Genomic DNA, 26,140 nt, shown 5'->3' with positions numbered 1-26,140 from the left:
GTGCTCGACGAAGCTGGGACTACCAACGGACAACTGTGCGGCGACTACACTAGGGTGACAAGTCTGGCTGAGGGTGTCGGGTCCTTAGTAATTAAGATGACATTCTCTGGAGATAATCCCATGGGGAAAACAATTGATAAGCCCTGCAGTGCCTGAAAACAGGCAATGAGGCAGCAGAGGCAGTGGGGGCTTTACAGTACAAGCGGCCCTTTCTTGGACGTATGACCCAAAGGAAGAGAACACTCCCATGCATAGCTAATCACGGGAGATTACAAATGTACGGAGGCGGAGACAAGTCATTCTTAAGCAGATGGCATCTACTGTCACGTAGATTCTCATTAGGGTAATGAGGCTACTGGATTTGGGCGGTAGGATCGCCTAGGCTGTGGGTATTGAGTACAATTCCACACCTAGTGACACCTGTCTGCCTAATTCAGGGTTTCCGGCTAACTAGCAGTGCCCCATCTCTGACCGAGTAACTAATCGGGTAAACCGAGCACAATGGTTTACTGAAGAAATTATGGAGGCCAAACTCAAACTAGCCAGTTACAAAGGCTATTGCGGAGGAAGTATGGGAAATAACTCACAATTTAAGAGGGACTAGCTGACTATAAAAAAATACTAATGTTGGTAAAATCCAGCTATTATACTAATGCAATTGTGAAAGCTAGAAATGTTCAAAAAATGTTTAAGCCCCTGAGAGAAATTCTTCAGAAAAGGTTACGGTTAAAGTAAGAGGTAGCCTGGATTTGTGTGATAAACTTAACTCCCTCTTTATATATAAACCAAAGATAAAGACAGTATCCCTTCCAGTCACACACCTGTCACTGTGTAGTAAGGAGATCTTTAGTACAGCACTAACTTGTTTCTCTGGAATCGATCAATTGGGTGATATGATTTCTTGGGTGATTTGATTTCTTAAGTCAAGTCGGGCTTGCCGAGAGAATCCCTGCCCACCATCTCTTCTGAAAGAGCTTGTTACTATAACAATAGCCCACTGATAACTGCACTCAATAAATCCCTTCAACAAGGTGTTGTGCCGACCGCCTTCAAGCATGTGGAAGTCATCCCACCGATGAAGGAATAAGACGAAGAGCAGTGTCCTGCAAAATGTAAACCTTTTTCCTTACTTCTGTTCCCAGTAAAACTTGTAGAGGCCCTGTTGCTCAAGAACTGTGGAAACACCTAGAGGATACTGCCTTTATTCATCCTGCTCAAGCTGGTTTTCGACCTTTACACAGCACAAGCTATATGATCATGACTGTTTTGGGTGAACTAAGATTGAAGAATGACCAGGGGAAAGATATTGCTTTGGTGTTGCTGGATTTGTCCGCAGCATTTGGTGCAGTCAATCATAAGATCTCTATTGACGGGTTAATGAGGCAGGTGTGCAAGGGACTGCAGTACATCGGATCAAATCTTCCTTGGGGAGCGCACGCAGTCAGTAAAGTTAGGGCATTTTTTAGGTAAAGCATTAGACTAGAGTGTGGAGTATACCTCCAGGATCTGCACTCTGTCGGCATCTGTTGAATCTATAAATCGGGCCTCTGTGACCCGGGTCACATCAGGTTGCAGGGTCTATAACTATGCAGATGATTCTCAGTTGTTATTCCAACACGCAAAACTCCAAAATACTGAGGTTTATTGTAGACCTGGGCGGAGTTTGCAGAGTTCTGCTACGTGGAACTCAGCAAAGTGACCAAAAAACTCTGTTGAGCTATGTGGAGTTCTGCAAGCGTCCGAGTGCATTAGGTCCCACTGTTTGTGCTGATTTTTAGTGCCGGGTGTTTATCCTGCTCTGGAAAAAAAAAACGCGAATGGCACCATGCGCAAGAGGGTGCTGCTTCTTTCCTGCAGCTTGAGTAAATTTTCTACTCGGGCTGTAGCTTCCTTAACGGAAATGGAAGGTTTCTCAACACGAGCGGTAGCGACCATCCGCAACCGCCCACATTGAGGAATCTCGGTGGGACGTGGTCTGGAGTAAGATTTTCCTCGCTCTAAGCAGAATCCAGAGTGGGAAAAACTCTGCAAACTCCACGAGCGGAGTTCACCACCCATTCCTAGTTCATTGCCAGGTTGATGCGGGTTATAAACTTGGTACTGAATGCAGATAAGACTGAAATTGTGTTGGTGAATGATAAAACCTTATATGGGATCATTGAATCTCAGTTCAGTGCCCACTTCCACAACCTTTGCTAAAAGCTTTGGAATGGTGATTGACGGAAACCTCGTGTTACACTCTCAAGTAGGCTCTGCTGTATCTTGTCACGTACTGCGCTGGACTTCTCACCTCTGGATTTCGGATTGGCGAATACACCAAGTCTTCTACAGGTCCTGGATACTCCCAGATTAGGGCGACCCCTTCTAGTAGCCACGGTGCCACTTGACAGGCTACGCCAAAGCAGACCGTACCCTCCAGAAGGAGTCCCAGAGGGAAAAAAACCCCAACACTGGGGAAAAAACCTCTAACAGGAACTCCTGAAGGAAAACAAGAAAAAACAGGACTTGACAACAGGAAACAAAAATAGGCAATATCCAGGGTAAAAGGCAGGAAAAAAGGAACAGGCAAAAATATCCCAAGGCAAAAGCAGGAACAAAGAACAGACAAAAATCTCCCAAGGCAAAAGCAGGAACAAAGAACAGGCAAAAATCTCCCAAGGCAAAAAAGCAGGAACAAAGAACAGGAGCGAACAGCACAACCAGAAGGAAGTGTTTGCAACGCAAGGAGGAACAAGACTGACTGACTTATATACTGGTAAAAGGGAAGTGACATCACAGGAAAGGGAAGTAACACCATCTTGGATTGGGAAAAGCCCATAGACCAGTATAGGAAAAAGAAAGTAGTATAAAAGAGAAACAGAGCATGCTGGGACAAAAACACGAAGAAAAGATGGACACAACATGGATAGAAACAGGCAAAAAGACCAACAAAAAACCCACCACCAACAACAAAAGAAGAAAAAAGGCTACAAGTAAGTGTAGCGCGACCGGGGGCCAAATATATGCTTCCCAGAAAGCATAGTCAAAAAACGCGGGGAACAGCGTTCCACCCGCGAGGAAAGAAAGAGACGCTGCGTCAGAGCGCGGCGTAACAGTAGGTCCCCTCCCCGAGGCACCAGGTTTGTCAGGATGATTGTCAAAAAACAGGCGAACCAAACGGGGAGCATGGACGGAGGCAGCATCCTCCCAAGAACAGTCACTGAGGGGTTATCCTTTCGAATGGACCAAAAACTGTAGCTTGCATCAAAATTCTGGAATCACAGATCTCCTGGACTTCATACTCAGGCTGTCCGTTGATAGAAAGAGGAGGTGGACGTTGGAACTGGCGATGGTAAGGATCAGGAACAAAGGGTTTTAACTGGGACACATGGAAAACAGGATGAACCCTCCAGGTATGAGGTAAGCGGATGTGCAAAATTTGAAAGGGTCCATAAAAACGTGGTTTGAACTTATTGGTGGAAAACCGGGATGGTAGATGTAGGAAGTTGGCTCTGTATGTGCTATTTCAAAGTAAGGAATAGCATGCACAGAGTCCAAGGGTTCCCCTTAGAGGTAAGATAGTGGCAAAAAGAGATAATACTAATGCTCTATTTTGTGGTAGTGTGGTCGAGCAGTGGGCTTATCAGAGGGTAGTGTTACGCATTTGTTGTACACACACAGGCAATAAATGAGGAACACACACTCAGAGACAAATCCAGCCAATAGGTTTTGTTATAGAAAAATATATTTTCTTAGTTTATTTTAAGAACCACAGGTTCAAGATTTACAAGTAATACTTCAAATGAAAGGTATTTCACTTAGCAAACTTAGGAACAGCAAAATAGCATGTACAGTGTTCACACAAATGGCGATAATCTATTTTAAAACTAGACAGTGCAATTTTCAACAGTTCCTGGGGGAGGTAAGTGTTTGTTAGTTTTGTAGGTAAGTAAACCACCTACAGGGTTGAAAGTTGGGTCCAAGGTAGCCCACCGTTGGGGGTTCAGGACAACCCCAAAGTTACCACACCAGCAGCTCAGGGCCGGTCAGGTGCAGAGGTCAAAGTGGTGCCCAAAACGCATAGGCTTCAATGGAAAAGGGGGTGCCCCGGTTCTAGTCTGACAGCAGGTAGGTACCCGCGTCTTTGGAGGGCAGACCAGGGGGGTTTTGTAGGGTACCGGGGGGGACACAAGTCAGCACAAAGTACACCCTCAGCGGCACGGGGGCGGGCGGGTGCAGAGTGCAAACAAGTGTCTGGTTTGCAATGGAGTTCAGTGGGAGACCCAGGGGTCTCTTCAGCGAAGCAGGCAAGGGGGTTGGGGCTCCTCGGGGTAGCCACCACCTGGGCAAGGGAGAGGGCCACCTGGGGGTCGCTTCTGCACTGGAGGTCGGATCCTTCAGGTCCTGGGGGCTGCGGGTGCAGTGTCTGTACCAGGTGTCGGCTTCTTAGAAGCAGGCAGTCGCGGTCAGGGGGAGCCTCTGGATTCCCTCTGCAGGCGTCGCTTGGGAGGCTCTGCGGGGTCAACTCTGGCTACTCACAGGGTCGCAGTCGCCGGGGAGTCCTCCCTGTAGTGTTAGTTCTCCGCAGGTTGAGCTGGGGGCGTCTGGTGCAGAGTGGAAAGTCTCACGCTTCCGGCAGGAAACATGCAGTCCTTTAAAATTTGTTTCTTTGTTGCAAAGTTGTTGCTTCTTTGGAGGAGAGCCGCTGTCCTCAGGAGTTCTTGGTCCTTTTAGATGCAGGATAGTCCTCTGAGGCTTCAGAGGTCGCTGGACCCTGGGGGACGCGTCGCTGTTGCAGTTTTTCTTGAAGTGGGGAGACAGGCCGGCAGGGCTGGGGCCAAAGCAGTTGGAGTCTCCGTCTTCTCTGCAGGGCTTTCAGGTCAGCAGTTCCTCTTCGTCTTCAGGTTGCAGGAATCTAGTTTCCTAGGTTCTGGGAGCCCCTAAATACTCAATTTAGGGGTGTGTTTAGGTCTGGGGGGTTAGTAGCCAATGGCTACTAGCCCTGAGGGTGGGTACACCCTCTTTGTGCCTCCTCCCTGAGGGAGGGGGGCACATCCCTAATCCTATTGGGGGAATCCTCCATCTGCAAGATGGAGGATTTCTAAAAGTCAGAGTCACCTCAGCTCAGGACACCTTAGAGGCTGTCCTGACTGGCCAGTGACTCCTCCTTGTTTTTCTCATTATCTTATCACTAGATCATTATCTCATCACTCTCATTCTCATTATCATCATTCTCATTATCATCATTCTCATTATCATCATTCTCATTATCTTGCCACCAAAAGTGGGGCCGTGGCCGGAGGGGGCGGGCATCTCCACTACCTGGAGTGCCCTGGGGCGCTGTAACAAAAGGGGTGAGCCTTTGAGGGTCACCGCCAGGTGTTACAGTTCCTGCAGGGGGGAGGTGAGAAGCACCTCCACCCAGTACAGGCTTTGTTACTGGCCTCAGAGTGACAAAGGCACTCTCCCCATGGGGCCAGCAACATGTCTGGTGTGTGGCATGCGGGTAGAAACTGGTCAGCCCACACTGGTAGTCGGGTATGTTTTCAGGGGGCACCTCTAAGATGCCCTCTGGGGTGTATGTTACAATAAAATGTACACTGGCATCAGTGTGCATTTATTGTGCTGAGAAGTTTGATACCAAACTTCCCAGTTTTCAGTGTAGCCATTATGGTGCTGTGGAGTTCGTGCATGACAGACTCCCAGACCATATACTCTTATGGCTATGCCTATGCCCTCACCTATGCCCTCACCTATGATATAGTGCACCCTGCCTTAGGGCTGTGAGGCCTGCTAGAGGGGTGACTTATCTATGCCATAGGCAGTGTGAGGTTGGCATGGCACCCTGAGGGGAGTGCCAATGCGACTTAGTCATTTTCTCCCCACCAGCACACAGAAGCTGGCAAGCAGTGTGTCTGTGCTGAGTGAGGGGTCCCCAGGGTGGCATAAGACATGCTGCAGCCCTTAGAGACCATCCCTGGCATCATGGCCCTGGATGCCAGGGTGTGCCAATTGTGGAAACAAAGGTACAGGTTAGGGAAAGAACACTGGTGCTGGGGCATGGTTAGCAGGCCTCAGCACACTTTCAAATCATAACTTGGCATCAGCAAAGGCAAAAAGTCAGGGGGTAACCATGCCAAGGAGGCCCTTCCTTACAGTCTATTTCTTAGTTTATCTTATAAAACTTAACTTTTTAAACAGGCTTATGAGAGCAAGGAATTCTTGATCCACCATCACCTAGGCAATGTATCATTTTTAAGCACAGAGAGATCAATGGTGAACATGTACCCTATAAGAAGACCATAACACAACCTGAGGAAGGACACAACCTTCAACAGCACGCATCCTTTACATCACAAAATGCTCCATCAACCACATAACCACGGTGGCAGTATGGTTTGTGGAAGAGAAACCATCCAAAGGAGGTGTGGCTCCTTCAGCGAGCGAGTTTACAACACTCTGCTTCCCACACAAGTCACCATTAGAAGTAAAGATCAGAGCTTTGCTCAAGAAATGGAAAGACATCGCCTCCTACAGATGGATACTAAATTTTATCAAACTTGGTTTCAGCATAGAACTTGTAACCCAAAAACCTAAAATAAGACCACACGAAGGGGAACCAGCAGGGAAGTCAAGCTGTGCTTGTGACAAAGTCAACTGCATCTTAAACAAGAGGGACATAGAACGAGTCCCACCGGTACTAGACGGGACACTAAGACCCGTTGTAGGAAGTTGTCTCCTTATATACTATATACTAAGATAGTGGCAAAAAGAGATAATTCTAATGCTCTATTTTGTGGTAGTGTGGTCGAGCGGTAGGCTTATCAGAGGGTTGTGTTAAGCATTTGTTGTAAACACACAGGCAATAAATGAGGAACACACTCAAAGACTTACTCCAGGCCAATAGGTTTTTTTTATATAGAAAAATATATTTTCTTAGTTTATTTTAAGAACCACAGGTTCAAGATTTACAAGTAATACTTCAAATGAAAGGTATTTCACTCAGGTATTCTAGGAACTTTGAATAATCACAATAGCATGTACAGTTTTGACAAAAATGGCAATAAGCTATTTTAACTTAGTGTAAAAAAAATCAACAGTTCCTTGGGGAGGTAAGTAAATGTTAAGTTCACAGGTAAGTAAAACACTTACAGGGTTCAAAGTTGGGTCCAAGGTAGCCCACCGTTGCGGGTTCAAGGCAACCCCAAAGTTACCACACCAGCCGCTCAGGGCCAGTCAGGTGCAGAGGTCAAAGAGGTGCCCAAAACATAGGCTTCAATGGAAAGAGGGGTGCCCTGGTTCCAGTCTGCCAGGAGGTAAGTACCCACGTCCTCAGAGGGCAGACCAGGGGGGTTTTGTAGGGCACCGGGGGAGACCCAAGCAGGCACAGAAAGTACACCCTCAGCGGTACAGGGGCGGCTGTGTGCAGAGTGCAAACAGGCGTTGGGTTTTGTATTGGAATCAATGGGGAGACCGGGAGTCTCTTCAGTGATGCAGGCAGGCACAGGGGGGGGCTCCTCGGGGTAGCCACCACCTGGGCTAGGCAGAGGGTCGCCTGGGGGTCGCTCCTGCACTGGAGTTCGGTTCCTTCGGGTCCTGGGGGGTTGCGGGTGCAGTGTTGGTTCCAGGCGTCGGGTCCGTTGTTACAGGCAGTCGCGTTCAGGAGGAGCCTCTGGATTTCCTCTGCAGGCGTCGCTGTGGGGGCTCAGGGGGGTCGTCTCTGGTTACTCACGGGCTCGCAGTCGCCGGGGAGTCCTCCCTGAGGTGTTTGTTTTCCACAGGTCGAGCCGGGGGCGTCAGGTGTAGAGTGAAAAGTCTCACGCTTCCAGCGGGAAACGTGGAGTCTTTAAAGTTGCTTCTTTGTTGCCAAAAGTTGCAGTTTGTTGAACAGGGCCGCTGTTCTCAGGAGCTTCTTGGTCCTTTGGATGCAGGGCAGTCCTCTGAGGCTTCAGAGATCGCTGGTCCCTGTTGGATGCGTCGCTGTTGCAGTTTTCGTCGAAGTAGGGAGACAGGCAGGTGGGGCTGGGGCCAAATCAGTTGTCGTCTCCGTCTTCACTGCAGTCCTTCTTCTTTAGGTTGCAGGAATCTATCTTCTTCGGTTCTGGGGGCCCCTAAATACTCAATTTAGGGGGATGTTTAGGTCTGGGAGGGCAGTAGCCAATGGCTACTGTCCTTGAGGGTGGCTACACCCTTTGTGCCTCCTCCCTGTGGGGAGGGGGACACATCCTAATCCTATTGGGGGAATCCTCCATCCACAAGATGGAGGATTTCTAAAAGTAAGAGTCCCCTCAGCTCAGGACACCTTAGGGGCTGTCCTGACTCGGGGGTGACTCCTCCTTGTTTTTCTCATTATCTCCTCCGGCCTTGCCGCCAAAAGTGGGGGCAGTGGCAGGAGGGGCGGGCATCTCCACTAGCTGGGAAGCCCTGTGGCGTTGTAACAAAGAGGGTGAGCCTTTGAGGCTCACCGCCAGGTGTTACAGTTCCTGCAGGGGGAGGTGAGAAGCACCTCCACCCAGTACAGGCTTTGTTCCTGGCCACAGAGTGACAAAGGCACTCTCCCCATGTGGCCAGCAACATGTCTGGTGTGTGGCAGGCTGGCAAAAACTAGTCAGCCCACACTGGAAGTCGGGTATGTTTTCAGGGGGCATCTCTAAGATGCCCTCTGGGTGTATTTTACAATAAATTGCACACTGGCATCAGTGTGCATTTATTGTGCTGAGAAGTTTGATACCAAACTTCCCAGTTTTCAGTGTAGCCATTATGGTGCTGTGGAGTTCGTGTTTGACAAAATCCCAGACCATATACTCTTATGGCTACCCTGCACTTACAATGTCTAAGATTTTGCTTAGATACTGTAGGGGCATAGTGCTCATGCACTTATGCCCTCACCTGTGGTATAGTGCACCCTGCCTTAGGGCTGTAAGGCCTGCTAGAGGGGTGACTTACCTAGGCTACAGGCAGTGTGAGGTTGGCATGGCACCCTGAGGGGAGTGCCATGTTGACTTAGTAATTTCCTCCCCACCAGCACACACAAGCTGTGAAGTAGTGTGCATGTGCTGAGTGAGGGGTCCCCAGAGTGGCATAAGACATGCTGCATCCCTTATAGGCCTTCCCTGGCATCAGGGCCCTTGGTACCAGGGGTACCAGTTACAAGGGACTTAGCGGAGTGCCAGGATTGTGCCAATTGTGGAGACAAAGGTACGGTTTAGGGAAAGAACACTGGTGCTGGGGCCTGGTTAGCAGGGTCCCAGAACACTTTCAAATCATAGCTTGGCATCAGCAAAGGCAAAAAGTCAGGGGGTAACCATACCAAGGAGGCATTTCCTTACACCTGTGTTGCACCTAAGGGCATTTAAGAGATGTATTAAAACAGAGTTCTGCTCTCCTCCCACTGATGCATACAGCAGACTACATGGCATACAGAAATACGTGAGCTTTGTCACTGACCGGGTACAGCATCAAGTCACTGAGTGTCTGGCAGTCGGGGACCACCAGCACAGTGAAGGATGCCCTTCCTCCGTAGCCAGACCAGGAGGAGAGACCAGAAGAATGAGTAGCTGCAGGTCGGGGAACACCAGCACAGTGAAGGATGCCCTTCCTCCGTAGCCAGACCAGGAGGAGAGACCAGAAGAATGAGTAGCTGCAGGTTGGGGAACACCAGCACAGTGAAGGATACCCTTCCTCTGTAGCCAGACTAGGAGGAGAGACCAGACAAATGAGTAGCAGGAGGTCAAGGACCTACACCGTCCTCCTTACCAGCACAGACCAGGAGAAGAGACCAGACGAATGAGTAGCTGGAGGTCGAGGACCTCCACCGCCCTCCTTACTAGCACAGTGAAGGGTGCCCTTCCTCCGTAGCCAGACTAGGAGAGACCAGACGAATGTCTGACGAGTCCAGGCCACTCGCATCCGCCAGCTCGTCATACCACATCTCATCCAGCTGGACTCTGGCTCCAGGAACTTCAGGGCGGCTCAGGCTCTGCAGGCGGAGAGCGGCAGTGGAGCCTTGACTTATGGCGCCGTTCCTGCGCCTAATCCATACCTTGGATAAGAGCGATGAAGGTGAAGAGAGATTCGACTTCCTATATTTGTTTGTGCTTGTTGACAATTCATGTGCCATAAGTGACCTCTGACCCTATGTAATGTACAGGCGCTCTACTGGTTTCTAGCTACACTCAAACTAGAGGTGAAAGGTCACCTTCTGCATCCCGGACTCAGAGCGCTGTACTTCACTTGTGGCACATGAAGCTGAGTCCAGGATGCAGGTGACCTTTCACCTCTGCCTCTGGTCCTCTGCAGCTACATTTAGGTGCAGTGACAGGTAAGCTGTAACTTGCTATCAGGCCAAATAAGATGGCACCCTTGACAGACCAGTTCTGGCTCCGTGTGGCACATCTGCCCCGGATTGTCTGATAATTCCCGCAGCTTCCAAGCCTTGTGCCCTTGGGGGTGAGGGGACTTAGGTCCCAGCATTGGGAATGCCTGCAGTGCCTGTGGTAGATTGCATCCTGCTTGACAAGGAAGCCGTGTTTTCTTTGTGTGAGCCTCGGTTCATTAAGATGGTTGGGTGCTCTCTGTGGCCCTTTCAGCTGCTCAGGACTGAGTGAGGGCCGCCACCCGTCCCCCCTCCCATTACTGCAGCTGTTCTCACGTGCATAGTAGAAAAGCTCCCAATTAGACTTTGTTCCTTCAGATCTATGGCGGGAAGGACCAGCTTTGTGCCTGTAAGCCGAGAAAAGGCTGATTGAATCCTTCCAAGGTGGCTTCACGAGGAGGGGTCGTGGCACACATCTCTCTTCCGTTCACATGACAGCCCTCCGCCCTCTTCCAGCTCCTTCTCACTGGGGTGTCAAACGCTTCTCTTTATTTCAGATCCCCCTGTAGTGCACAATACAGGAACCCCCAGGAGTCACCAGTCAGCTGGTGACAGTGACTTGCAAAGGTGTGTATGTGTAAATGTGAACGCAGGAACAAGACCACCATGATCATCCAAGCCCCGAATGCTGAGCTCTATTCTTTTCTGATATGCCCGTGCATCTGTAAAATAGCACCTGTGGCTGCGAGGTGGGAAAGGAATAAAACCAAACGATTTGTGGAAAATCTAGTTTCTTTGTTTTCATGTCTTCTATAGCTGCTAATCTGTTCGTAGTAAGCAAACATACTGCAGATGTGCAGCGTTTGACTCACCCTGGTACATTGAAGCAGGGCCTCTGTGCGCAGAATTCGTGAGGGTCTGGAGTCGCACACTTAGTGTTTGACCTTTAATGACTGTTAGGTGTGTAACATTACACGTATAACACCGGTTGTGGCAGGTAAGTAACGTTTTCTTCATCATCACAGTCCACTTGCTTAGGAGATAGTTATACAATACAACACAAAAAGTATCACACCGGTTGTTGTTCGTCACACAGTCCACTTGCTTTGGAGGTGCAGTTTCACAACACTACAAGTATCACACCAGTTGTTGCTCATCACACAGTCCATTTGCTGTGGCGATGCAGTTATAGGACACTACAGGTATCACACCAGTTGTTCCTCATCACACAGTCCACTTGCTGTGGAGATGCAGTTATAGGACGCTACAGGTATCACACCGGTTGTTCATCACACAGTCCACTTGCTGTGGAGATGCAGTTATAGGACACTACAGGTATCACACCGGTTGTTCCTCATCACACAGTCTCATTGCTGTGGAGATGCAGTTATAGGACACTACAGGTATCACACCGGTTGTTCCTCATCACACAGTCTCATTGCTGTGGAGATGCAGTTATAGGACACTACAGGTATCACACCGGTTGTTCCTCATCACACAGTCTCATTGCTGTGGAGATGCAGTTATAGGACACTGCAGGTATCACACCGGTTGTTCTTCATCACACAGTCCACTTGCTGTGGAGATGCAGTTATAGGACACTACAGGTATCACACCGGTTGTTGCTCATCAAAAGTCCACTTGCTGTGGAGATTTACTGACAAAGCTTCTTTGCAGGTTGACATTAGAAGGATGGCTCGAGAAGTCACTTCTTTGGTGGTCAGACAACAACAGAATGACCCCTCGTATTCATCAGTGACTGGGTGAATACTACATTTGACCACAGCAACACAGCGCACAGTTGGTACCTTTCTGACTGGGAGTACTCATCAGCGCTTCCAGGGAGCGCACAGTTCGTACCTTTCTGACTGGGAGTACTCATCAGCGCTTCCAGGTAGCGCACAGTTGGTACCTTTCAGACTGAGAGTAGTCATCAGCGCTTCCAGGGAGTGCACAGTCGGTACCTTTCAGGCTGGGAGTACTCATCAGCTCTTCCAGGGGAGCGCACAGTCTGTACCTTTCAGGCTGGGAGTACTCATCAGCGCTTCCAGGGGAGCACACAGTCTGTACCTTTCAGGCTGGGAGTACTCATCAGCTCTTCCAGGGGAGCGCACAGTCTGTACCTTTCAGGCTGGGAGTACTCATCAGCGCTTCCAGGGGAGCACACAGTCGGTACCTTTCAGGCAGAGAGTACTCATCAGCGCTTCCAGGGGAGCGCACAGTCGGTACCTTTCAGACTGGTGGTACTCATCAGCGCTTCCAGGGGAGCGCACAGTCGGTACCTTTCAGACTGGTGGTACTCATCAGCGCTTCCAGGGGAGCGCACAGTCGGTACCTTTCAGACTGGGAGTACTCATCAGCGCTTCCAGGGAGCGCACAGTCGGTACCTTTCAGGCTGGGAGTACTCATCAGCGCTTCCAGGGAGTGCACAGTCAGTACCCTTGCCACAAAGCTGGCAGTACCAGCGACAAGGGAGGAATACATTTAGTGGTAGAGCTTAGAGCCAAGGATCAGTCAGGAAGAGGAAGTTCAACACCAGCAAATAAATGGCTGTGCTGCAGCACCAAACATGAGGGCAACAAACTCCAACATCATCAAAACAAAAAGACATCACAGTTCACCAGTGGGTGGAAGACACCACAGGTAGTGGTATCGGGGGAATGTTTGGCCTGCCACCTGCCTTTGGCAGGTGACACAGGAACAACAGAACTGCTCCATCTCCTCAAACATCTGGAGCCAGTAGTATGGTTACCAGCCTTCCCAGGCCTTGGGCTGCCCCAGGTGTCAAGCTAGGAGAATATTTTGGCCAGTATAAGGAGAAATGCCTGGTACTTCTGGGGAACCAGCAATCATCTGATTGCCCCTGGTTTCGGGGACTCCTCCCATTACACCTTATTGGCGGCACTGGTATCATCCTGTTCCCATCTGACAGCGAGCTATTGAAGGCCTCCTAGAGAATTAGGCATATCCTTTGTCTATTACTGAAGTTCTCCCTATAGGCCCCTCCCCCAGCTCCTCGGGCCGGGTCTGACAAGTTACCAGGATCAGTTAAATTTCCACTCACCATGCCTTCCCTCCGAGTGTTGGGATCCTTCTGGGCCTGTGGCCTCTTGGAGGCTGGGCAGTCAGCCTTTATGCCCCTCCTCTTGACCTTAGGTACTTGGCCCATAGTTTAAGGCTCCAGGATCCCTTGACACTCAGTCTCCTTCATGGCCTTTTTTGCTTTGGTGGTAAGTAACACACACCCAGTCAGCTAGACCCAGTATTGATGCATGAGTCCTCCTTTCTACTTGTGCCAGAGCAGAACTTTCCAGGTTATTGCCCAGCAGACTCTACTAGGATGGCAGGGCAGACGCAGGTATCTGCTTTGTGTCTGAAGCTCTTCCCCACTCGAGTCCACCAGCCATTGGAAGGGACTTTGTCTTATTGTCAGCGTTGATAATGTGGTGCTCCTGTTCTGAAAAGATCTGGTCTGGGGAAAACAATTTCACCTCTGCCCATTGTTTTTTTTCCACATAATGCTGCCAAATCCAGACCTATGTAGTTTGCTAATGATTGTTTTTATGGTCTTTGTGCTGTGGGGACAGGAGATAGGGCCCGTGCGGTGCATGAGTGTCCCTTCCAGTAGTGACACCTGTACAGCTTTATGGAAGAACACCAATCCCACAGTGAGGGTTCCTTCTGCAAGCGTCATCAGTGGGGAAAATGGAATATCCGTATAAACAATGCCTGGTTGCTTCACGTGCCCATTCTCAGCTAGACCAGATTGATTTTCAGAAATCTTCTGACTAAATGACCTTTTACTCCGTTATCTGAATTATTAGGAATAAACAGAAGTTGGGTCAGTGTCTGTAAGATTGGTGCGGGACATCCTGACAGCAGTAATTCTCCTCAGCAGACCAGTACCACAGACCGCCATAATGCAGGTAGAGCGTCTCGGGGTGAATAGCTGGTGGGCTGGGAAGGTGGGTTTAGCACCACTTTGCTCACTACTGTCCAAGGTAATGTATAGAAGACTGTTTAAGTTAAAAGGAAACATTGTTTTTGACACAATTTCATTATTTTATGCCCGGTTTCTCATGAGTATCATTAGACATTCCAGTGTCATCTAGGAATCACTAAATTTGGCAGCTTCCCTACGAAGTAGTTCACTTTTAGTGTCGCTGTTCCACGAATTGATTCCATCCAGTTGTCATAGTGTTGTGTGAGACCCTAGAATTGAAGGTAGGGCCAGGAGGTGTGTTGCACAGAACTGATTTGCTCCTTTTATCCGTTTGTTTCTGCCCCATCGGGACTTCAGTTCTGTTGCTGGACTTCATGGGCTTGAACAGAATGAGCATTGCTGTTGCCTTGTTACATCTGTGAACTAAACGGATACAACCTGAAGACTGTCTCACCCCATCCTCTAAAAACATCACATTACTGTTGTGTCTAAAGTGGCATTCTCCTCAAAGCTTCTGTAGATTTGCCAGTGCAGTTGTTTTATTCCTCTCCACTCTGGTCTTCGCTTGGCGGTTTTTACCTGCAGGGTTTGCTCCTTTCTCTGGGTCCAACGCGTCAGGCTGCTGAAAGCCTGACAGGCCGCACCAGCCAGGCAGCCTTGCAGTATGTGGCACATTTTCAGTTATCGGGTTATATTCGATCCATTCTGCCGTGTTTTGTTTTTCTCCTGCACCACGTGGTCGCAGATGGAAGTATTTAAACCTGGTGAATATATCTGTACAAGACAACCTGTCACAGTAAGTACCATTTTAAGTATGCATCTGCTGTGGAGTCACCAACAGTGCATGTTCCTTCCATGGTCATTCTCATCTACTACGTCACTTCTGGTAATGATCTGTACATTTTTTCATTGGTGTGTTCCCTCCGAGTGTGCCCAGAGTTTATTTTTCTGGGGCATTTGCTGTTACTTACAACAGCTGGTTATTTCAGTGTGTTGCTTAGTTACCTGCTTGTAACCATCACCTCAAAGGTGTAGTTTGCAAATAAGTGTTACAACCTTTGCAAACTGTTATTAACCTGCCCCATGGGATGATTGTGTTGCAGCTACTAGAATAGTCTGGTATTTAGGCTTCTTCTCCAGGCAGGGTAAAATAATCACCTCTCCACCCTCCTCTCTCAGGCCGTCCTGCCACTGGTACCGAGATGGATCGCGAATCACGGACGATGGCACAACCTATGCAATTAATGCCAAGGAACGCACACTCACCTTGAAAAGTGCCAGCCCTGATAACAACGGAGTGTACTACTGTTGCTCCAAGAACGTCGTGGGCCAGCTCTGCAGCAGCGAGAACTTCACTCTCAACATCATCGGTGGGTAAGAGTGAGTGGCAGTTGATCACGGTGGTAAAGTTTATGGTTAAAGGAATAAATGGTATTAAGCTTGCTCTTGAAGCATGGCCCTCTGATCTAATTCTGAAAATAGTCCACTTGCAGGACTTGTGTGACTGTGTGCTTCTTCTGCATCGTCCTTTCAGCCTCCAGTGGCATCTGAGCAGCTCAAGGCTTCTACCGGAGCGTTCATCCACTTGGAAGAAGCAGGAGCCTGGTTACATGGGAATGGACCCCATCAGCTTTCATAGTCACAGCACTGTGGTCTCGCAACTACGTGTTCCAAAGAGTTTTTTGTTTTTTGTTTTTAGCTCACCGCTGTTTGTAACACGGTTGCAAGACTATGGTGCTGTGTGATGTGAGACATTTGTTACGTTGTCCACCAGTGTGGCCAAAGTGTGTGTAATGAACGGAGTACACCTTTTGAATAAATGAATTGGTGGCATATACAAAATACTGAGGAACTGATGTGGTATAATACAAGTGGAAGGAGTTGTCCTACTGGAGTCTTGATTTATCAGTGCCCTGAGGAAGTTTACAGCAAGTGAACGAAACCTGTTGACTTTGCTGCTTTGTGTCATTGGTGAAAATAAAGAAGCTTTGAATATATATCTGGGTCTTGTACTCAAAATTTAAGGGAGCAGATCTTATTGGTGCACTACCAGCTATATCCATTGAAAGAATAATATTCAGCTTAAGGTACCAGGTGGTGGTGTGTGCGGGCCGGTCCTTCTTGGGAGTATGGTATTTTACATACATACTGAAAAGATGTGTTGCTTATAATTTTCTAAAAGATAGAGAGTTGAGTTGGACTTGTACTAAAAGTTCTGTGCTTCATCCTTGTTGTCATCAGAGATTGTAAGGATTGTGTCTAGATATTAAGAAAGTCTCTGGTAGATTCCCTAATACACCAGGTAGCTGAAGTTACCTTTGATCCCAGCTTCTAAGGGTAACCAGTGCCTTCTCCTAAAATCTGGGTGGTTTGCTCAGATTTCATCTTGGGTGCCACAAGTTTGCTGTAGAATGAATGATTGCTTTAACCATGGCAAGGGAGGATTGGGTTTGCAGAGCATGCAAGCAATGGGTTTAGTTAAGGCGGTAGCAGTCAAGTCAGAACTCATGTTTGCCTTGGTGGAAGAGCTGTTCAAGGGCATTCCTCTGCATTATTCAGCTGCCTACTAATCTAGGGAGTTGAGTGCGAATGTGACGCTGTGTGGCCTGGTTTGCGAGTGAGTGGAAACACGAGCCGCAGACCTATGTAGACAGAGTGGGCAGTTAATGCGCATCGATCCAGACACCATGGACTGGCGCAAGAGCCTGTTTGTAGCTGATCCCGCCATACCCCTTGAGGTGCTTCGACGTGCTAGCTTGTGGAAGGTGGATAAAGGATGATGTTCCTACTCTACTGGCGAGTTGAGGATTGTTTTTTCTTTGCTTTTCTTTAGATGAGAGCTTCCCTACCCCAGTGGTCATTCCGGAAGATCAGATTGTGAACAAGAACGAGGAGGCCATCTTTCACTGTGTTTTCACAGCCGTGCCTCCTCCCACACAGGAGTGGTTCTTCGACAACTCTCTGGTCACCAACAAGAGCCGGTAAGGTTAGGGATGTGGCGACACATTTTGTTTTCATCTTCATTTCCTGCTCATTCGAGTTTTCCTTTGCATGCTCTCAATGGTGTTCACACATGTCTTACTCACGTGTTCTGCTCATTCTTTCAAACTTTTCTCAGGTAGGTGTTATCTGCTCAGTGATATTAATTGAATATTAATTTTGACCTGAAGGAAATGTGTGGCTCTTGGCCAATCCTTTGTTTCTGTGTGTCCAGTGCTTAATTTGAGCCGGTGGTTGCAGGTGGTGCTCTCAGGCACTAATTTCTCTTTATAAGGCTTCCTCTAGAGCAGCAAAGGGGAAACCACACAATCGGGAATTAAGGGAGAAAATATTTTTAAAAACGTCGACAATTGAGAGAGCTGGAGCCTGTAACGTGAGATACAGGGCCAGGAAGTGTCTGACAGTGGGTTAGAGAGGCGTGAGGTGGACTCTGGACTGCACAGCCTTGGTATTCCGTGCAGCGACATCCAATAGCACCGGCTGTTGTCTTCTGAGCAGTGCTGTGAACACCAGCTCTTTGTTACTATTCAAGCACTGGCTGTGTCTGAAAAGAATATGTACGTTAATCATTAGCATATCTCAACTATATGTGTCCACCTTACTCTTATCCCATCAGATGCTGGTTCGTATAGTCCAGTATTAGCCAGGGCCCTAGCATGACTAGCCACAGCGCCTGTCTTCAGGAATTTCCTGCTGCAGTAAAATGCTCTCTGTGAAGTGCTCCTTGCAGGTAGGTATTGTATCATGTCCCCAAGAAGAGTAAAGGGCACCAGCGAAAGTAGAGTATTTTAAAGAATTAAGTTCAGAGTGTGTCTGCAGAATGTCTGGTTTACGTCTTCCACCTAGGGCGAGCATCCGGTTCATTTAGTCATTTCTTGAGTGGTTCAATCGTAGCGCTTTCTCAGGCACCGGGGTCTATTCCTCGGGCACTATAGCTACATCTAGGATGTGCCGGTGACATTACTGCTGAGAGACTCAGCGCTACACTTGTTGAAGCTCGAGGGAATCAATAGACCCAAGAGTCCTGGTGATGAGTGGGCAGGGTTCCTCCTGCCTTTCGTCCAAGGAAGGGATGGGAGTATAAGTTAACCTTACACTAATATCTGCAGCGTGACTAATGACTCAGTGGTCGTACTCTCGAGTGTCCACAAAACCACTGTAGTTGACAACCGAGACCTTGGTTGGTGTATTGTTGGGTGGGTGTCTAATTGCTCATCGCACATGAGCAAACCATTCTGGAGCATCGGCTGGAACCACCAGAAGGAAATGTTATATTGCTGCCCTCCACATAGCTGCATTATGGTTTGGGTTTCTAGACTGCATCTGTTTGTAAGGGTCTGGAGGAGAGGTTGTGACAGGTGTGACGTTTCTATTCCCCTCCCTGCCGTTGGTTGTGTATGGGCGTCTTGTGAGCCAGTGTTCCCTCTGAACCAGAAGACACTCCACCAGCTCCCTCTTTTCCTGGTACCTTGGTGCTCTTCTGCTGCTTCTAGAGCTAAAGATGTCCCTTGATCATCAATGAAGGTAGATTTGAGGCCACAGGTGGGAAACCTGACAAAGCATGAGGGCGGGTGGAAACAGCATGACGAAAAAGAAACAGCAGGTACCCACTCCTTTGAGACACTGTACTTTCATGATTGATTGGAGTACATCAGGACAGGTGAACACTGGGGCGTGGAAAATAAACTTAGCCAGTAATTGGTGGTGCCTCCTCCCTTCCAAATGGCCTGATGTCCAGGATCTTCCATGGTTTCTGGAAGTTGCATTGAACCCAGGACTCTTGTCTGTGATGAGTCTACACTTGCTGCAGTGCCAAACCATCGTCAGATGAACGTTGTGCTGGTAAGGGGCACGGGGGGACATGAGCAAATTTCAGCGTTTTTGTCCTGCCCCTTGCACATGGTTTAACCAGTGTAAGGAAATGCCTCCTTGGCATGGTTACCCCCTGACTTTTTGCCTTTGCTGATGCTATGTTTTGAATTGAAAGTGTGCTGAGGCCTGCTAACCAGGCCCCAGCACCAGTGTTCTTTCCCTAACCTGTACTTTTGTATCCACAATTGGCACACCCTGGCATCCAGATAAGTCCCTTGTAAAGGGTACCCCTGGTACCAAGGGCCCTGATGCCAAGGAAGGTCTCTAAGGGCTGCAGCATGTCTTATGCCACCCTGGAGACCCCTCACTCAGCACAGACACACTGCTTGCCAGCTTGTGTGTGCTGGTGAGAACCAAATGAGTAAGTCGACATGGCACTCCCCTCAGGGTGCCATGCCAGCCTCTCACTGCCTATGTAAGTATAGATAAGTCACCCCTCTAGCAGGCCTTACAGCCCTAAGGCAGGGTGCACTATACCATAGGTGAGGGCACCAGTGCATGAGCACTGTGCCCCTACAGTGTCTAAGCCAAACCGTAGACATTGTAAGTGCAGGGTAGCCATAAGAGTATATGGTCTGGGAGTCTGTTTAACACGAACTCCACAGCACCATAATGGCTACACTGAAAACTGGGAAGTTTGGTATCAAACTTCTCAGCACAATAAATGCACACTGATGCCAGTGTACATTTTATTGTGAAACACACCCCAGAGGGCACCTTAGAGGTGCCCCCTGAAACCTTAACCGACTATCTGTGTAGGCTGACTGGTCCCAGCAGCCTGCCACACTAGAGACATGTTGCTGGCCCCATGGGGAGAGTGCCTTTGTCACTCTGAGGCCAGTAACAAAGCCTGCACTGGGTGGAGATGCTAACACCTCCCCCAGGCAGGAGCTGTAACACCTGGCGGTGAGCCTCAAAGGCTCACCCCTGTGTTCCAGCACCGCAGGACACTCCAGCTAGTGGAGTTGCCCGCCCCCTCCGGCCACGGCCCCCACTTTTGGCGGCAAGGCCGGAGAAAATAATGAGAAAAACAAGGAGTCACCACTGACCAGTCAGGACAGCCCCTAAGGTGTCCTGAGCTGATGTGACTCTAACTTTTAGAAATCCTCCATCTTGCAGATGGAGGATTCCCCCAATAGGATTAGGGATGTGACCCCCTCCCCTTGGGAGGAGGCACAAAGAGGGTGTACTCACCCTCAGGGCTAGTAGCCATTGGCTACTAACCCCCAGACCTAAACACGCCCTTAAATTTAGTATTTAAGGGCTCCCCTGAACCTAAGAATTTAGATTCCTGAAACTACAAGAAGAAGAGGACTGCTGAGCTGAAAAACCCCTGCAGAGGAAGAACAGAAGACACCAACTGCTTTGGCCCCAGACTTACCGGCCTGTCTCCTGCCTTCCAAAGAAACCTGCTCCAGCGACGCTTTCCAAGGGACCAGCGACCTCTGAATCCTCTGAGGACTGCCCTGCTTCAAGAAAGACAAGAAACTCCTGAGGACAGCGGCACTGCTCCAAAAGAACTGCAACTTTGTTACAGAGGAGCAGATTTAAAGACCCCTGCAAATCCCCGCAAGAAGCGTGAGACTTGCAACACTGCACCCGGCGACCCCAACTCGACTGGTGGAGAATCAACACCTCAGGGAGGACCCTCCGGCGACTCCGAGACCGTGAGTAACAAAAGTTGTCCCCCCTGAGCCCCCACAGCGACGCCTGCAGAGGGAATCCCGAGGCTCCCCCTGACCGCGACTGCCTGAACTCTATTTCCCGACGGCTGGAAAAGACCCTGCACCCGCAGCCCCCAGCACCTGAAGGAACGGAACTCCTGTGCAGGAGTGACCCCCAGGAGGCCCTCTTCCTTGCCCAGGTGGTGGCTACCCCGAGGAGCCCGCCCCTCACCTGCCTGCACCCCTTGGTCTCCCATTGAAATCAACAGAGAACCCGACGCTTGTTTGCACACTGCACCCGTCCGCCCCCGCGCTGGTGAGGGTGTACTTTCTGTGTGGACTTGTGTCCCCCCCGGTGCCCTACAAAACCCCCCCTGGTCTGCCCTCCGAAGACACGGGTACTTACCTGCTGGCAGACTGGAACCGGGGCACCCCCTTCTCTCCATTGAAGCCTATGTGTTATGGGCACCTCTTTGACCTCTGCACCTGACTGGCCCTGAGCTGCTGGTGTGGTGACTTTGGGGTTGCTCTGAACCCCCAACGGTGGGCTACCTTGGACCAAAAACTGAGACCTGTAAGTGACTTACTTACCTGTTAAAAATAACAATACTTTACCTCCCCCAGGAACTGTAAAAATTGCACTGTGTCCACTTTTAAAACATATATTTGTGTTTTATGTAAAAAGTATAAATGCTAATGTAATAATTCAAAGTTCCTAAAGTACTTACCTGCAATACCTTTCAAATGAGATATTACATGTAGAATTTGAACCTGTGGTTCTTAAAATAAACTAAGAAAATATATTTTTCTATAACAAAACCTATTGGCTGGATTTGTCTCCGAGTGTGTGTTCCTCATTTATTGCCTGTGTGTATGTACAACAAATGCTTAACACTACTCCTTTGATAAGCCTACTGCTCGACCACACTACCACAAAATAGAGCATTAGTATTATCTCTTTTTGCCACTATCTTACCTCTAAGGGGAACCCTTGGACTCTGTGCATGCTATTCCTTACTTTGAAATAGCACATACAGAGCCAACTTCCTACAACCAGTCTCTGCTCTTTAAACCACAGAGGTGGTTCTTGAGGTTCCAGGTCTGAAGTCATCTTTGATGTCCTAAAAATAGGTCTGTTGGTTAGCGAGTTGAGAGCAGACTTGTGTGCCCTTGTAAACTGCTGACCACCAGTTTGAAGGTCATTTTTTAAGCAATGCCAGCTCCTTCAGAAGCAAAGCAGTGACATTTGGGGTTCACAGACTGGCTGGGCGAGACTCCAGTTTTCAGGATTGCAGAGAGATCATCAGCATCTTTCTTTTGGCCAGAACTGGAGAATGTGTTTCTCTGGGTTGTTCTAGGCCAGGACAGGGGGCGGGTTATTGTTAGCATTGCCCCGTCGAGTTGTGGAAAGCAGATGTGCATCAAGCTTTCTCCAGCAGTGGTAACTGAGTTGCCATTTGAAGACCAACTGTGCAGATTTCACCCACTTTAATATTGCTTTCACTGAATTCATATGATCACTTTTTTATTAAAGTTGTGTGTTGAGTATGTGCGTGGATTGATGAACTTTCTCCCTTTAGGCTTTCCTGTGCCCGAGATCACAGTGGTGTCAAAACCCAAACCCAAAATGTCATCAAACGTGTTTGCAATGCTAAACAGGTTCAAGAGACCTGTTTCAAGAGAACTGTTTTTTTTCTACACACTGATGACCTCTTTAGGTGTTTTTTTTTAGTTTGGTGTGTTTAGTGAGCCCTTGTTAGCTTTGTGAGGTATTGTTACAGCTATGTAGCAATTAACTACCCATAACAAGGACTCCGAGCACTTCCACACAAGTATTGTAAATGCTTGTGTGTGATTGCATAGAGGAACTGTTTCATGGAATACCACTACTGAGAAACTGTTTCATGGAATACCACTACTGAGAAACTGTTTCATGAAATACCACTACTGCGAAACTGTTTCATGAAATACCACTACTGAGAAACCGTTTCCTGGAATACCACTACTGAGAAACCGTTTCATGAAATACCACTACTGAGAAACTGTTTCCTGGAATACCACTACTGAGAAACCGTTTCCTGGAATACCACTACTGAGAAACCGTTTCCTGGAATACCAATACTGAGAAACCGTTTCCTGGAATACCACTACTGAGAAACCGTTTCCTGGAATACCACTACTGAGAAACCGTTTCCTGGAATACCACTACTCAGAAACCGTTTCCTGGAATACCACTACTCAGAAACCGTTTCCTGGAGTACCACTACTCAGAAACCGTTTCCTGGAGTACCACTTCTGAGAAACCGTTTCCTGGAGTACCACTACTGAGAAACCGTTTCCTGGAGTACCACTACTGAGAAACCGTTTCCTGGAGTACCCCTACTGAGAAACCGTTTCCTGGAGTACCCCTACTGAGAAACCGTTTCCTGGAGTACCCCTACTGAGAAACCGTTTCCTGGAGTACCCCTACTGAGAAACCGTTTCCTGGAGTACCCCTACTGAGAAACCGTTTCCTGGAGTACCCCTACTGAGAAACCGTTTCCTGGAGTACCCCTACTGAGAAACCGTTTCCTGGAGTACCCCTACTGAGAAACCGTTTCCTGGAGTACCCCTACTGAGAAACCGTTTCCTGGAGTACCCCTACTGAGAAACCGTTTCCTGGAGTACCCCTACTGAGAAACCGTTTCCTGGAGTACCCCTACTGAGAAACCGTTTCCTGGAGTACCCCTACTGAGAAACCGTTTCCTGGAGTACCCCTACTGAGAAACCGTTTCCTGGAGTACCCCTACTGAGAAACCGTTTCCTGGAGTACCCCTACTGAGAAACCGTTTCCTGGAGTACCCCTACTGAGAAACCGTTTCCTGGAGTACCCCTACTGAGAAACCGTTTCCTGGAGTACCCCTACTGAGAAACCGTTTCCTGGAGTACCCCTACTGAGAAACCGTTTCCTGGAGTACCACTACTGAGAAACCGTTTCCTGGAGTACCACTACTGAGAAACCGTTTCCTGGAGTACCACTACTGAGAAACCGTTTCCTGGAGTACCACTACTGAGAAACCGTTTCCTGGAGTACCACTACTGAGAAACCGTTTCATAGGGTGTTGAAGCTGGCCTGGTGTGTAGTGAACACTTATGGTGTTATCAAATTATACCAGGTCCAGGTATCCCCTATTAGATAAGTGTAGGTAGTGTCTAGGAAGCCAGGGCCCTCTAAAGGTAGCTGTGGATGAGCAGCCAAGACTTAGCTAGGAGACATGCAAAGCGTATGCAATACCACTTATAGTCACACAGCACTTACACACATGAAAGAACCACACAGTGTTACAAAAATAAAGGTACTTTATTATGGTACACAAATACTGAAATACCCCACCTGGAGGTAAGTAAATAGCAATCAGTAAATATCATAGAAAGCAATGGGCATGGGTAAACGCAATAGCAAATAATAAGGGCCCTAGGGGAGGGCCAAACCATATGCTAAAAAAAAATGGAATGTGAAAAGCAGCCCCCCTCCCAAGGAATAGGAATCAGTTGAAGGGAGCTGGAGGAACTAGGTAAGTATCTAGTTTTCCCTCAGACCAACAGGAGAAATTTGGAAGAGCATTGTGCAGGACCAAGACAATACTGGAAGAAACCAAAGGTGGATCCTGAAAAAAGAGGACCTGCAAAGGAAGAGGACCTAGCCCAGTCTGTGATAGATTGTCCTGTTGTGGCAGGAGCCACTATCCAACCTTCTGGGGATGCGGGATCAGGTCGACAGTGGATGAAGAAAGTCAGCAGTGCTACACAGGAGCAGAAGAGGAGTTCCAGAGGAGATGCAAGTCATGTCCCACGTCAGCAGTCTTGATGCAGTCAGTGGTGCTGGAAAACCACCAAAAAGCCTTGGCAAATGCAAGAGTTGGAGGAGAAGGTTTTGCAGGGCTGAAGGGGACCAGCAAGGTCCAGGGGACTCGACCCAAGGAGGAGAGTCTGGTTTGACCCTCAGCAGCTGGGAGAGTCACAAAAGATGAGGCGTCCCCCACAGGCAATCCACTGGCAGTAGGCACAGGAGTCACAGTGAGGCCACATCGCTGGAGCAGCAGTCAGGAGGCTGTGCTTTGCAGGAAGGTGTGCTGGAGGCTGGGGCTACACGGAGCCTGAAGATCCCTTGGAGGAGGAACAAGCAAGCCTTGGTAGCTGCAAGAGTGGCTGTGCACAGGGTTACTGTTGTGCATGGAGAGGCAATGGCTTACCGCCTCCCAAGTTGGACAGCTGGTAGAGGGGACCAAGGGGGACCACTCCAGACCACCACCTGTGATGCCGGATCCATGCAGTTCCGGAGGAGAGAGGATCCACGCAGCCGGTCGTCGTTGCAGTTGGTGCATGCAGATGCAAGGGAGTGACTCCTTCACTGCAAGCAAGATTCCTACTTACTTGTGCAGACTGAAGACTCATCACCCTCAAAGGATGCACAGCCGGGGAAATGTTGCAGTTGCTGGAAGGAGCCATGGAAACAATGTTGCAGAGTGAAGTCGTGCTGGAGTTGCAGATAGTTGGTTCCTGGAGGGTCCAGTTGCAGTCCTGGTGGCCAGAAGATGAAGTAAACTTTGCAGAAAAGTCCTGCTGGAATCTTGCACATCATATCTGAGAGCCCACCCTAGAGGGAGACCCTAAATAGCCCAGCAAGGGGGATTGGTCACCCATCAGGAGGGGGCTGTGATGTCACCTGCCTGACTTGGCCACTCAGATGGTCCCAGAGGCCTCTTCCCACCTTGGATTTAAGAAGGCAGAATCAACTGGCCACCTGGAGGAGCTCTGGGCACCACCCCTGGGGTGGTGATGGACAGAGGAGTGGTCGCTCCTCTTTCTATTGTCCAGTTCCATGCCTCTGGACCGGGGGTCCCTGGACTGGTGCAAACTGGTTTATGCAAGAAGGGTGCCAAATGTGCCCTTCAAATCAAACCAGTGGCTTGGGGAGGTTACCCCTCCCAAGCCAATCACACCTATTTCCTAAGGGAGAGGGTGTTAACTTCCTCTCCCTCAGGAAATCCTTTGTTCTGCCTTCCTCTGCCTCAGCTGGTCAAGCAGCAGGAGGACAGGGACATGTCTGAGGGGTGGTCGCAGCTTGGGCTGCCTGGAAAGCCCCAGAAGACTAGTAGAAGCAATGCTGGGGGTCCTCTTAGGAGTCCCCGGAGTGCATGGAATCATACAAGCAATACTGGCAACAGCACTGGGGTCTGATTCCGACATGTTTGATACCAAACCTGCCCAGGTTCAGAGTTACCATTATGTAGCCTGACATAGGTAGTGACCCGTGTCCAGTACATGGGAAAAATGGCTTACCGCACGAAGTCCAGTGTAATGGAGCTGGAGTTCGTGGGGGCACCT

The 26,140-nt window shown here is 49.0% G+C and overlaps 1 protein-coding gene across 1 annotated transcript in view; it reads left to right on the top strand.

Moving 5' to 3' along the window:
- PTK7 (protein tyrosine kinase 7 (inactive)) overlaps positions 1 to 26,140 on the top strand; it is a 535,321-nt gene that overhangs the window by 194,066 nt on the left and 315,115 nt on the right. Inside the window, exons 4-5 of the mRNA XM_069236405.1 lie at positions 15,417 to 15,607; positions 17,071 to 17,218. Coding sequence (XP_069092506.1) covers positions 15,417 to 15,607; positions 17,071 to 17,218 — 339 coding nt within the window. The remainder of the gene's footprint in view (positions 1 to 15,416; positions 15,608 to 17,070; positions 17,219 to 26,140) is intronic.

The sequence above is a fragment of the Pleurodeles waltl genome, chromosome 5 (genome assembly GCF_031143425.1).
Source record: "Pleurodeles waltl isolate 20211129_DDA chromosome 5, aPleWal1.hap1.20221129, whole genome shotgun sequence".
Taxonomy (NCBI): Eukaryota; Metazoa; Chordata; class Amphibia; order Caudata; family Salamandridae; genus Pleurodeles; species Pleurodeles waltl.
Note: the sequence above shows the minus strand (reverse complement) of the source record. Positions and strands in the feature narration are given on the sequence as shown.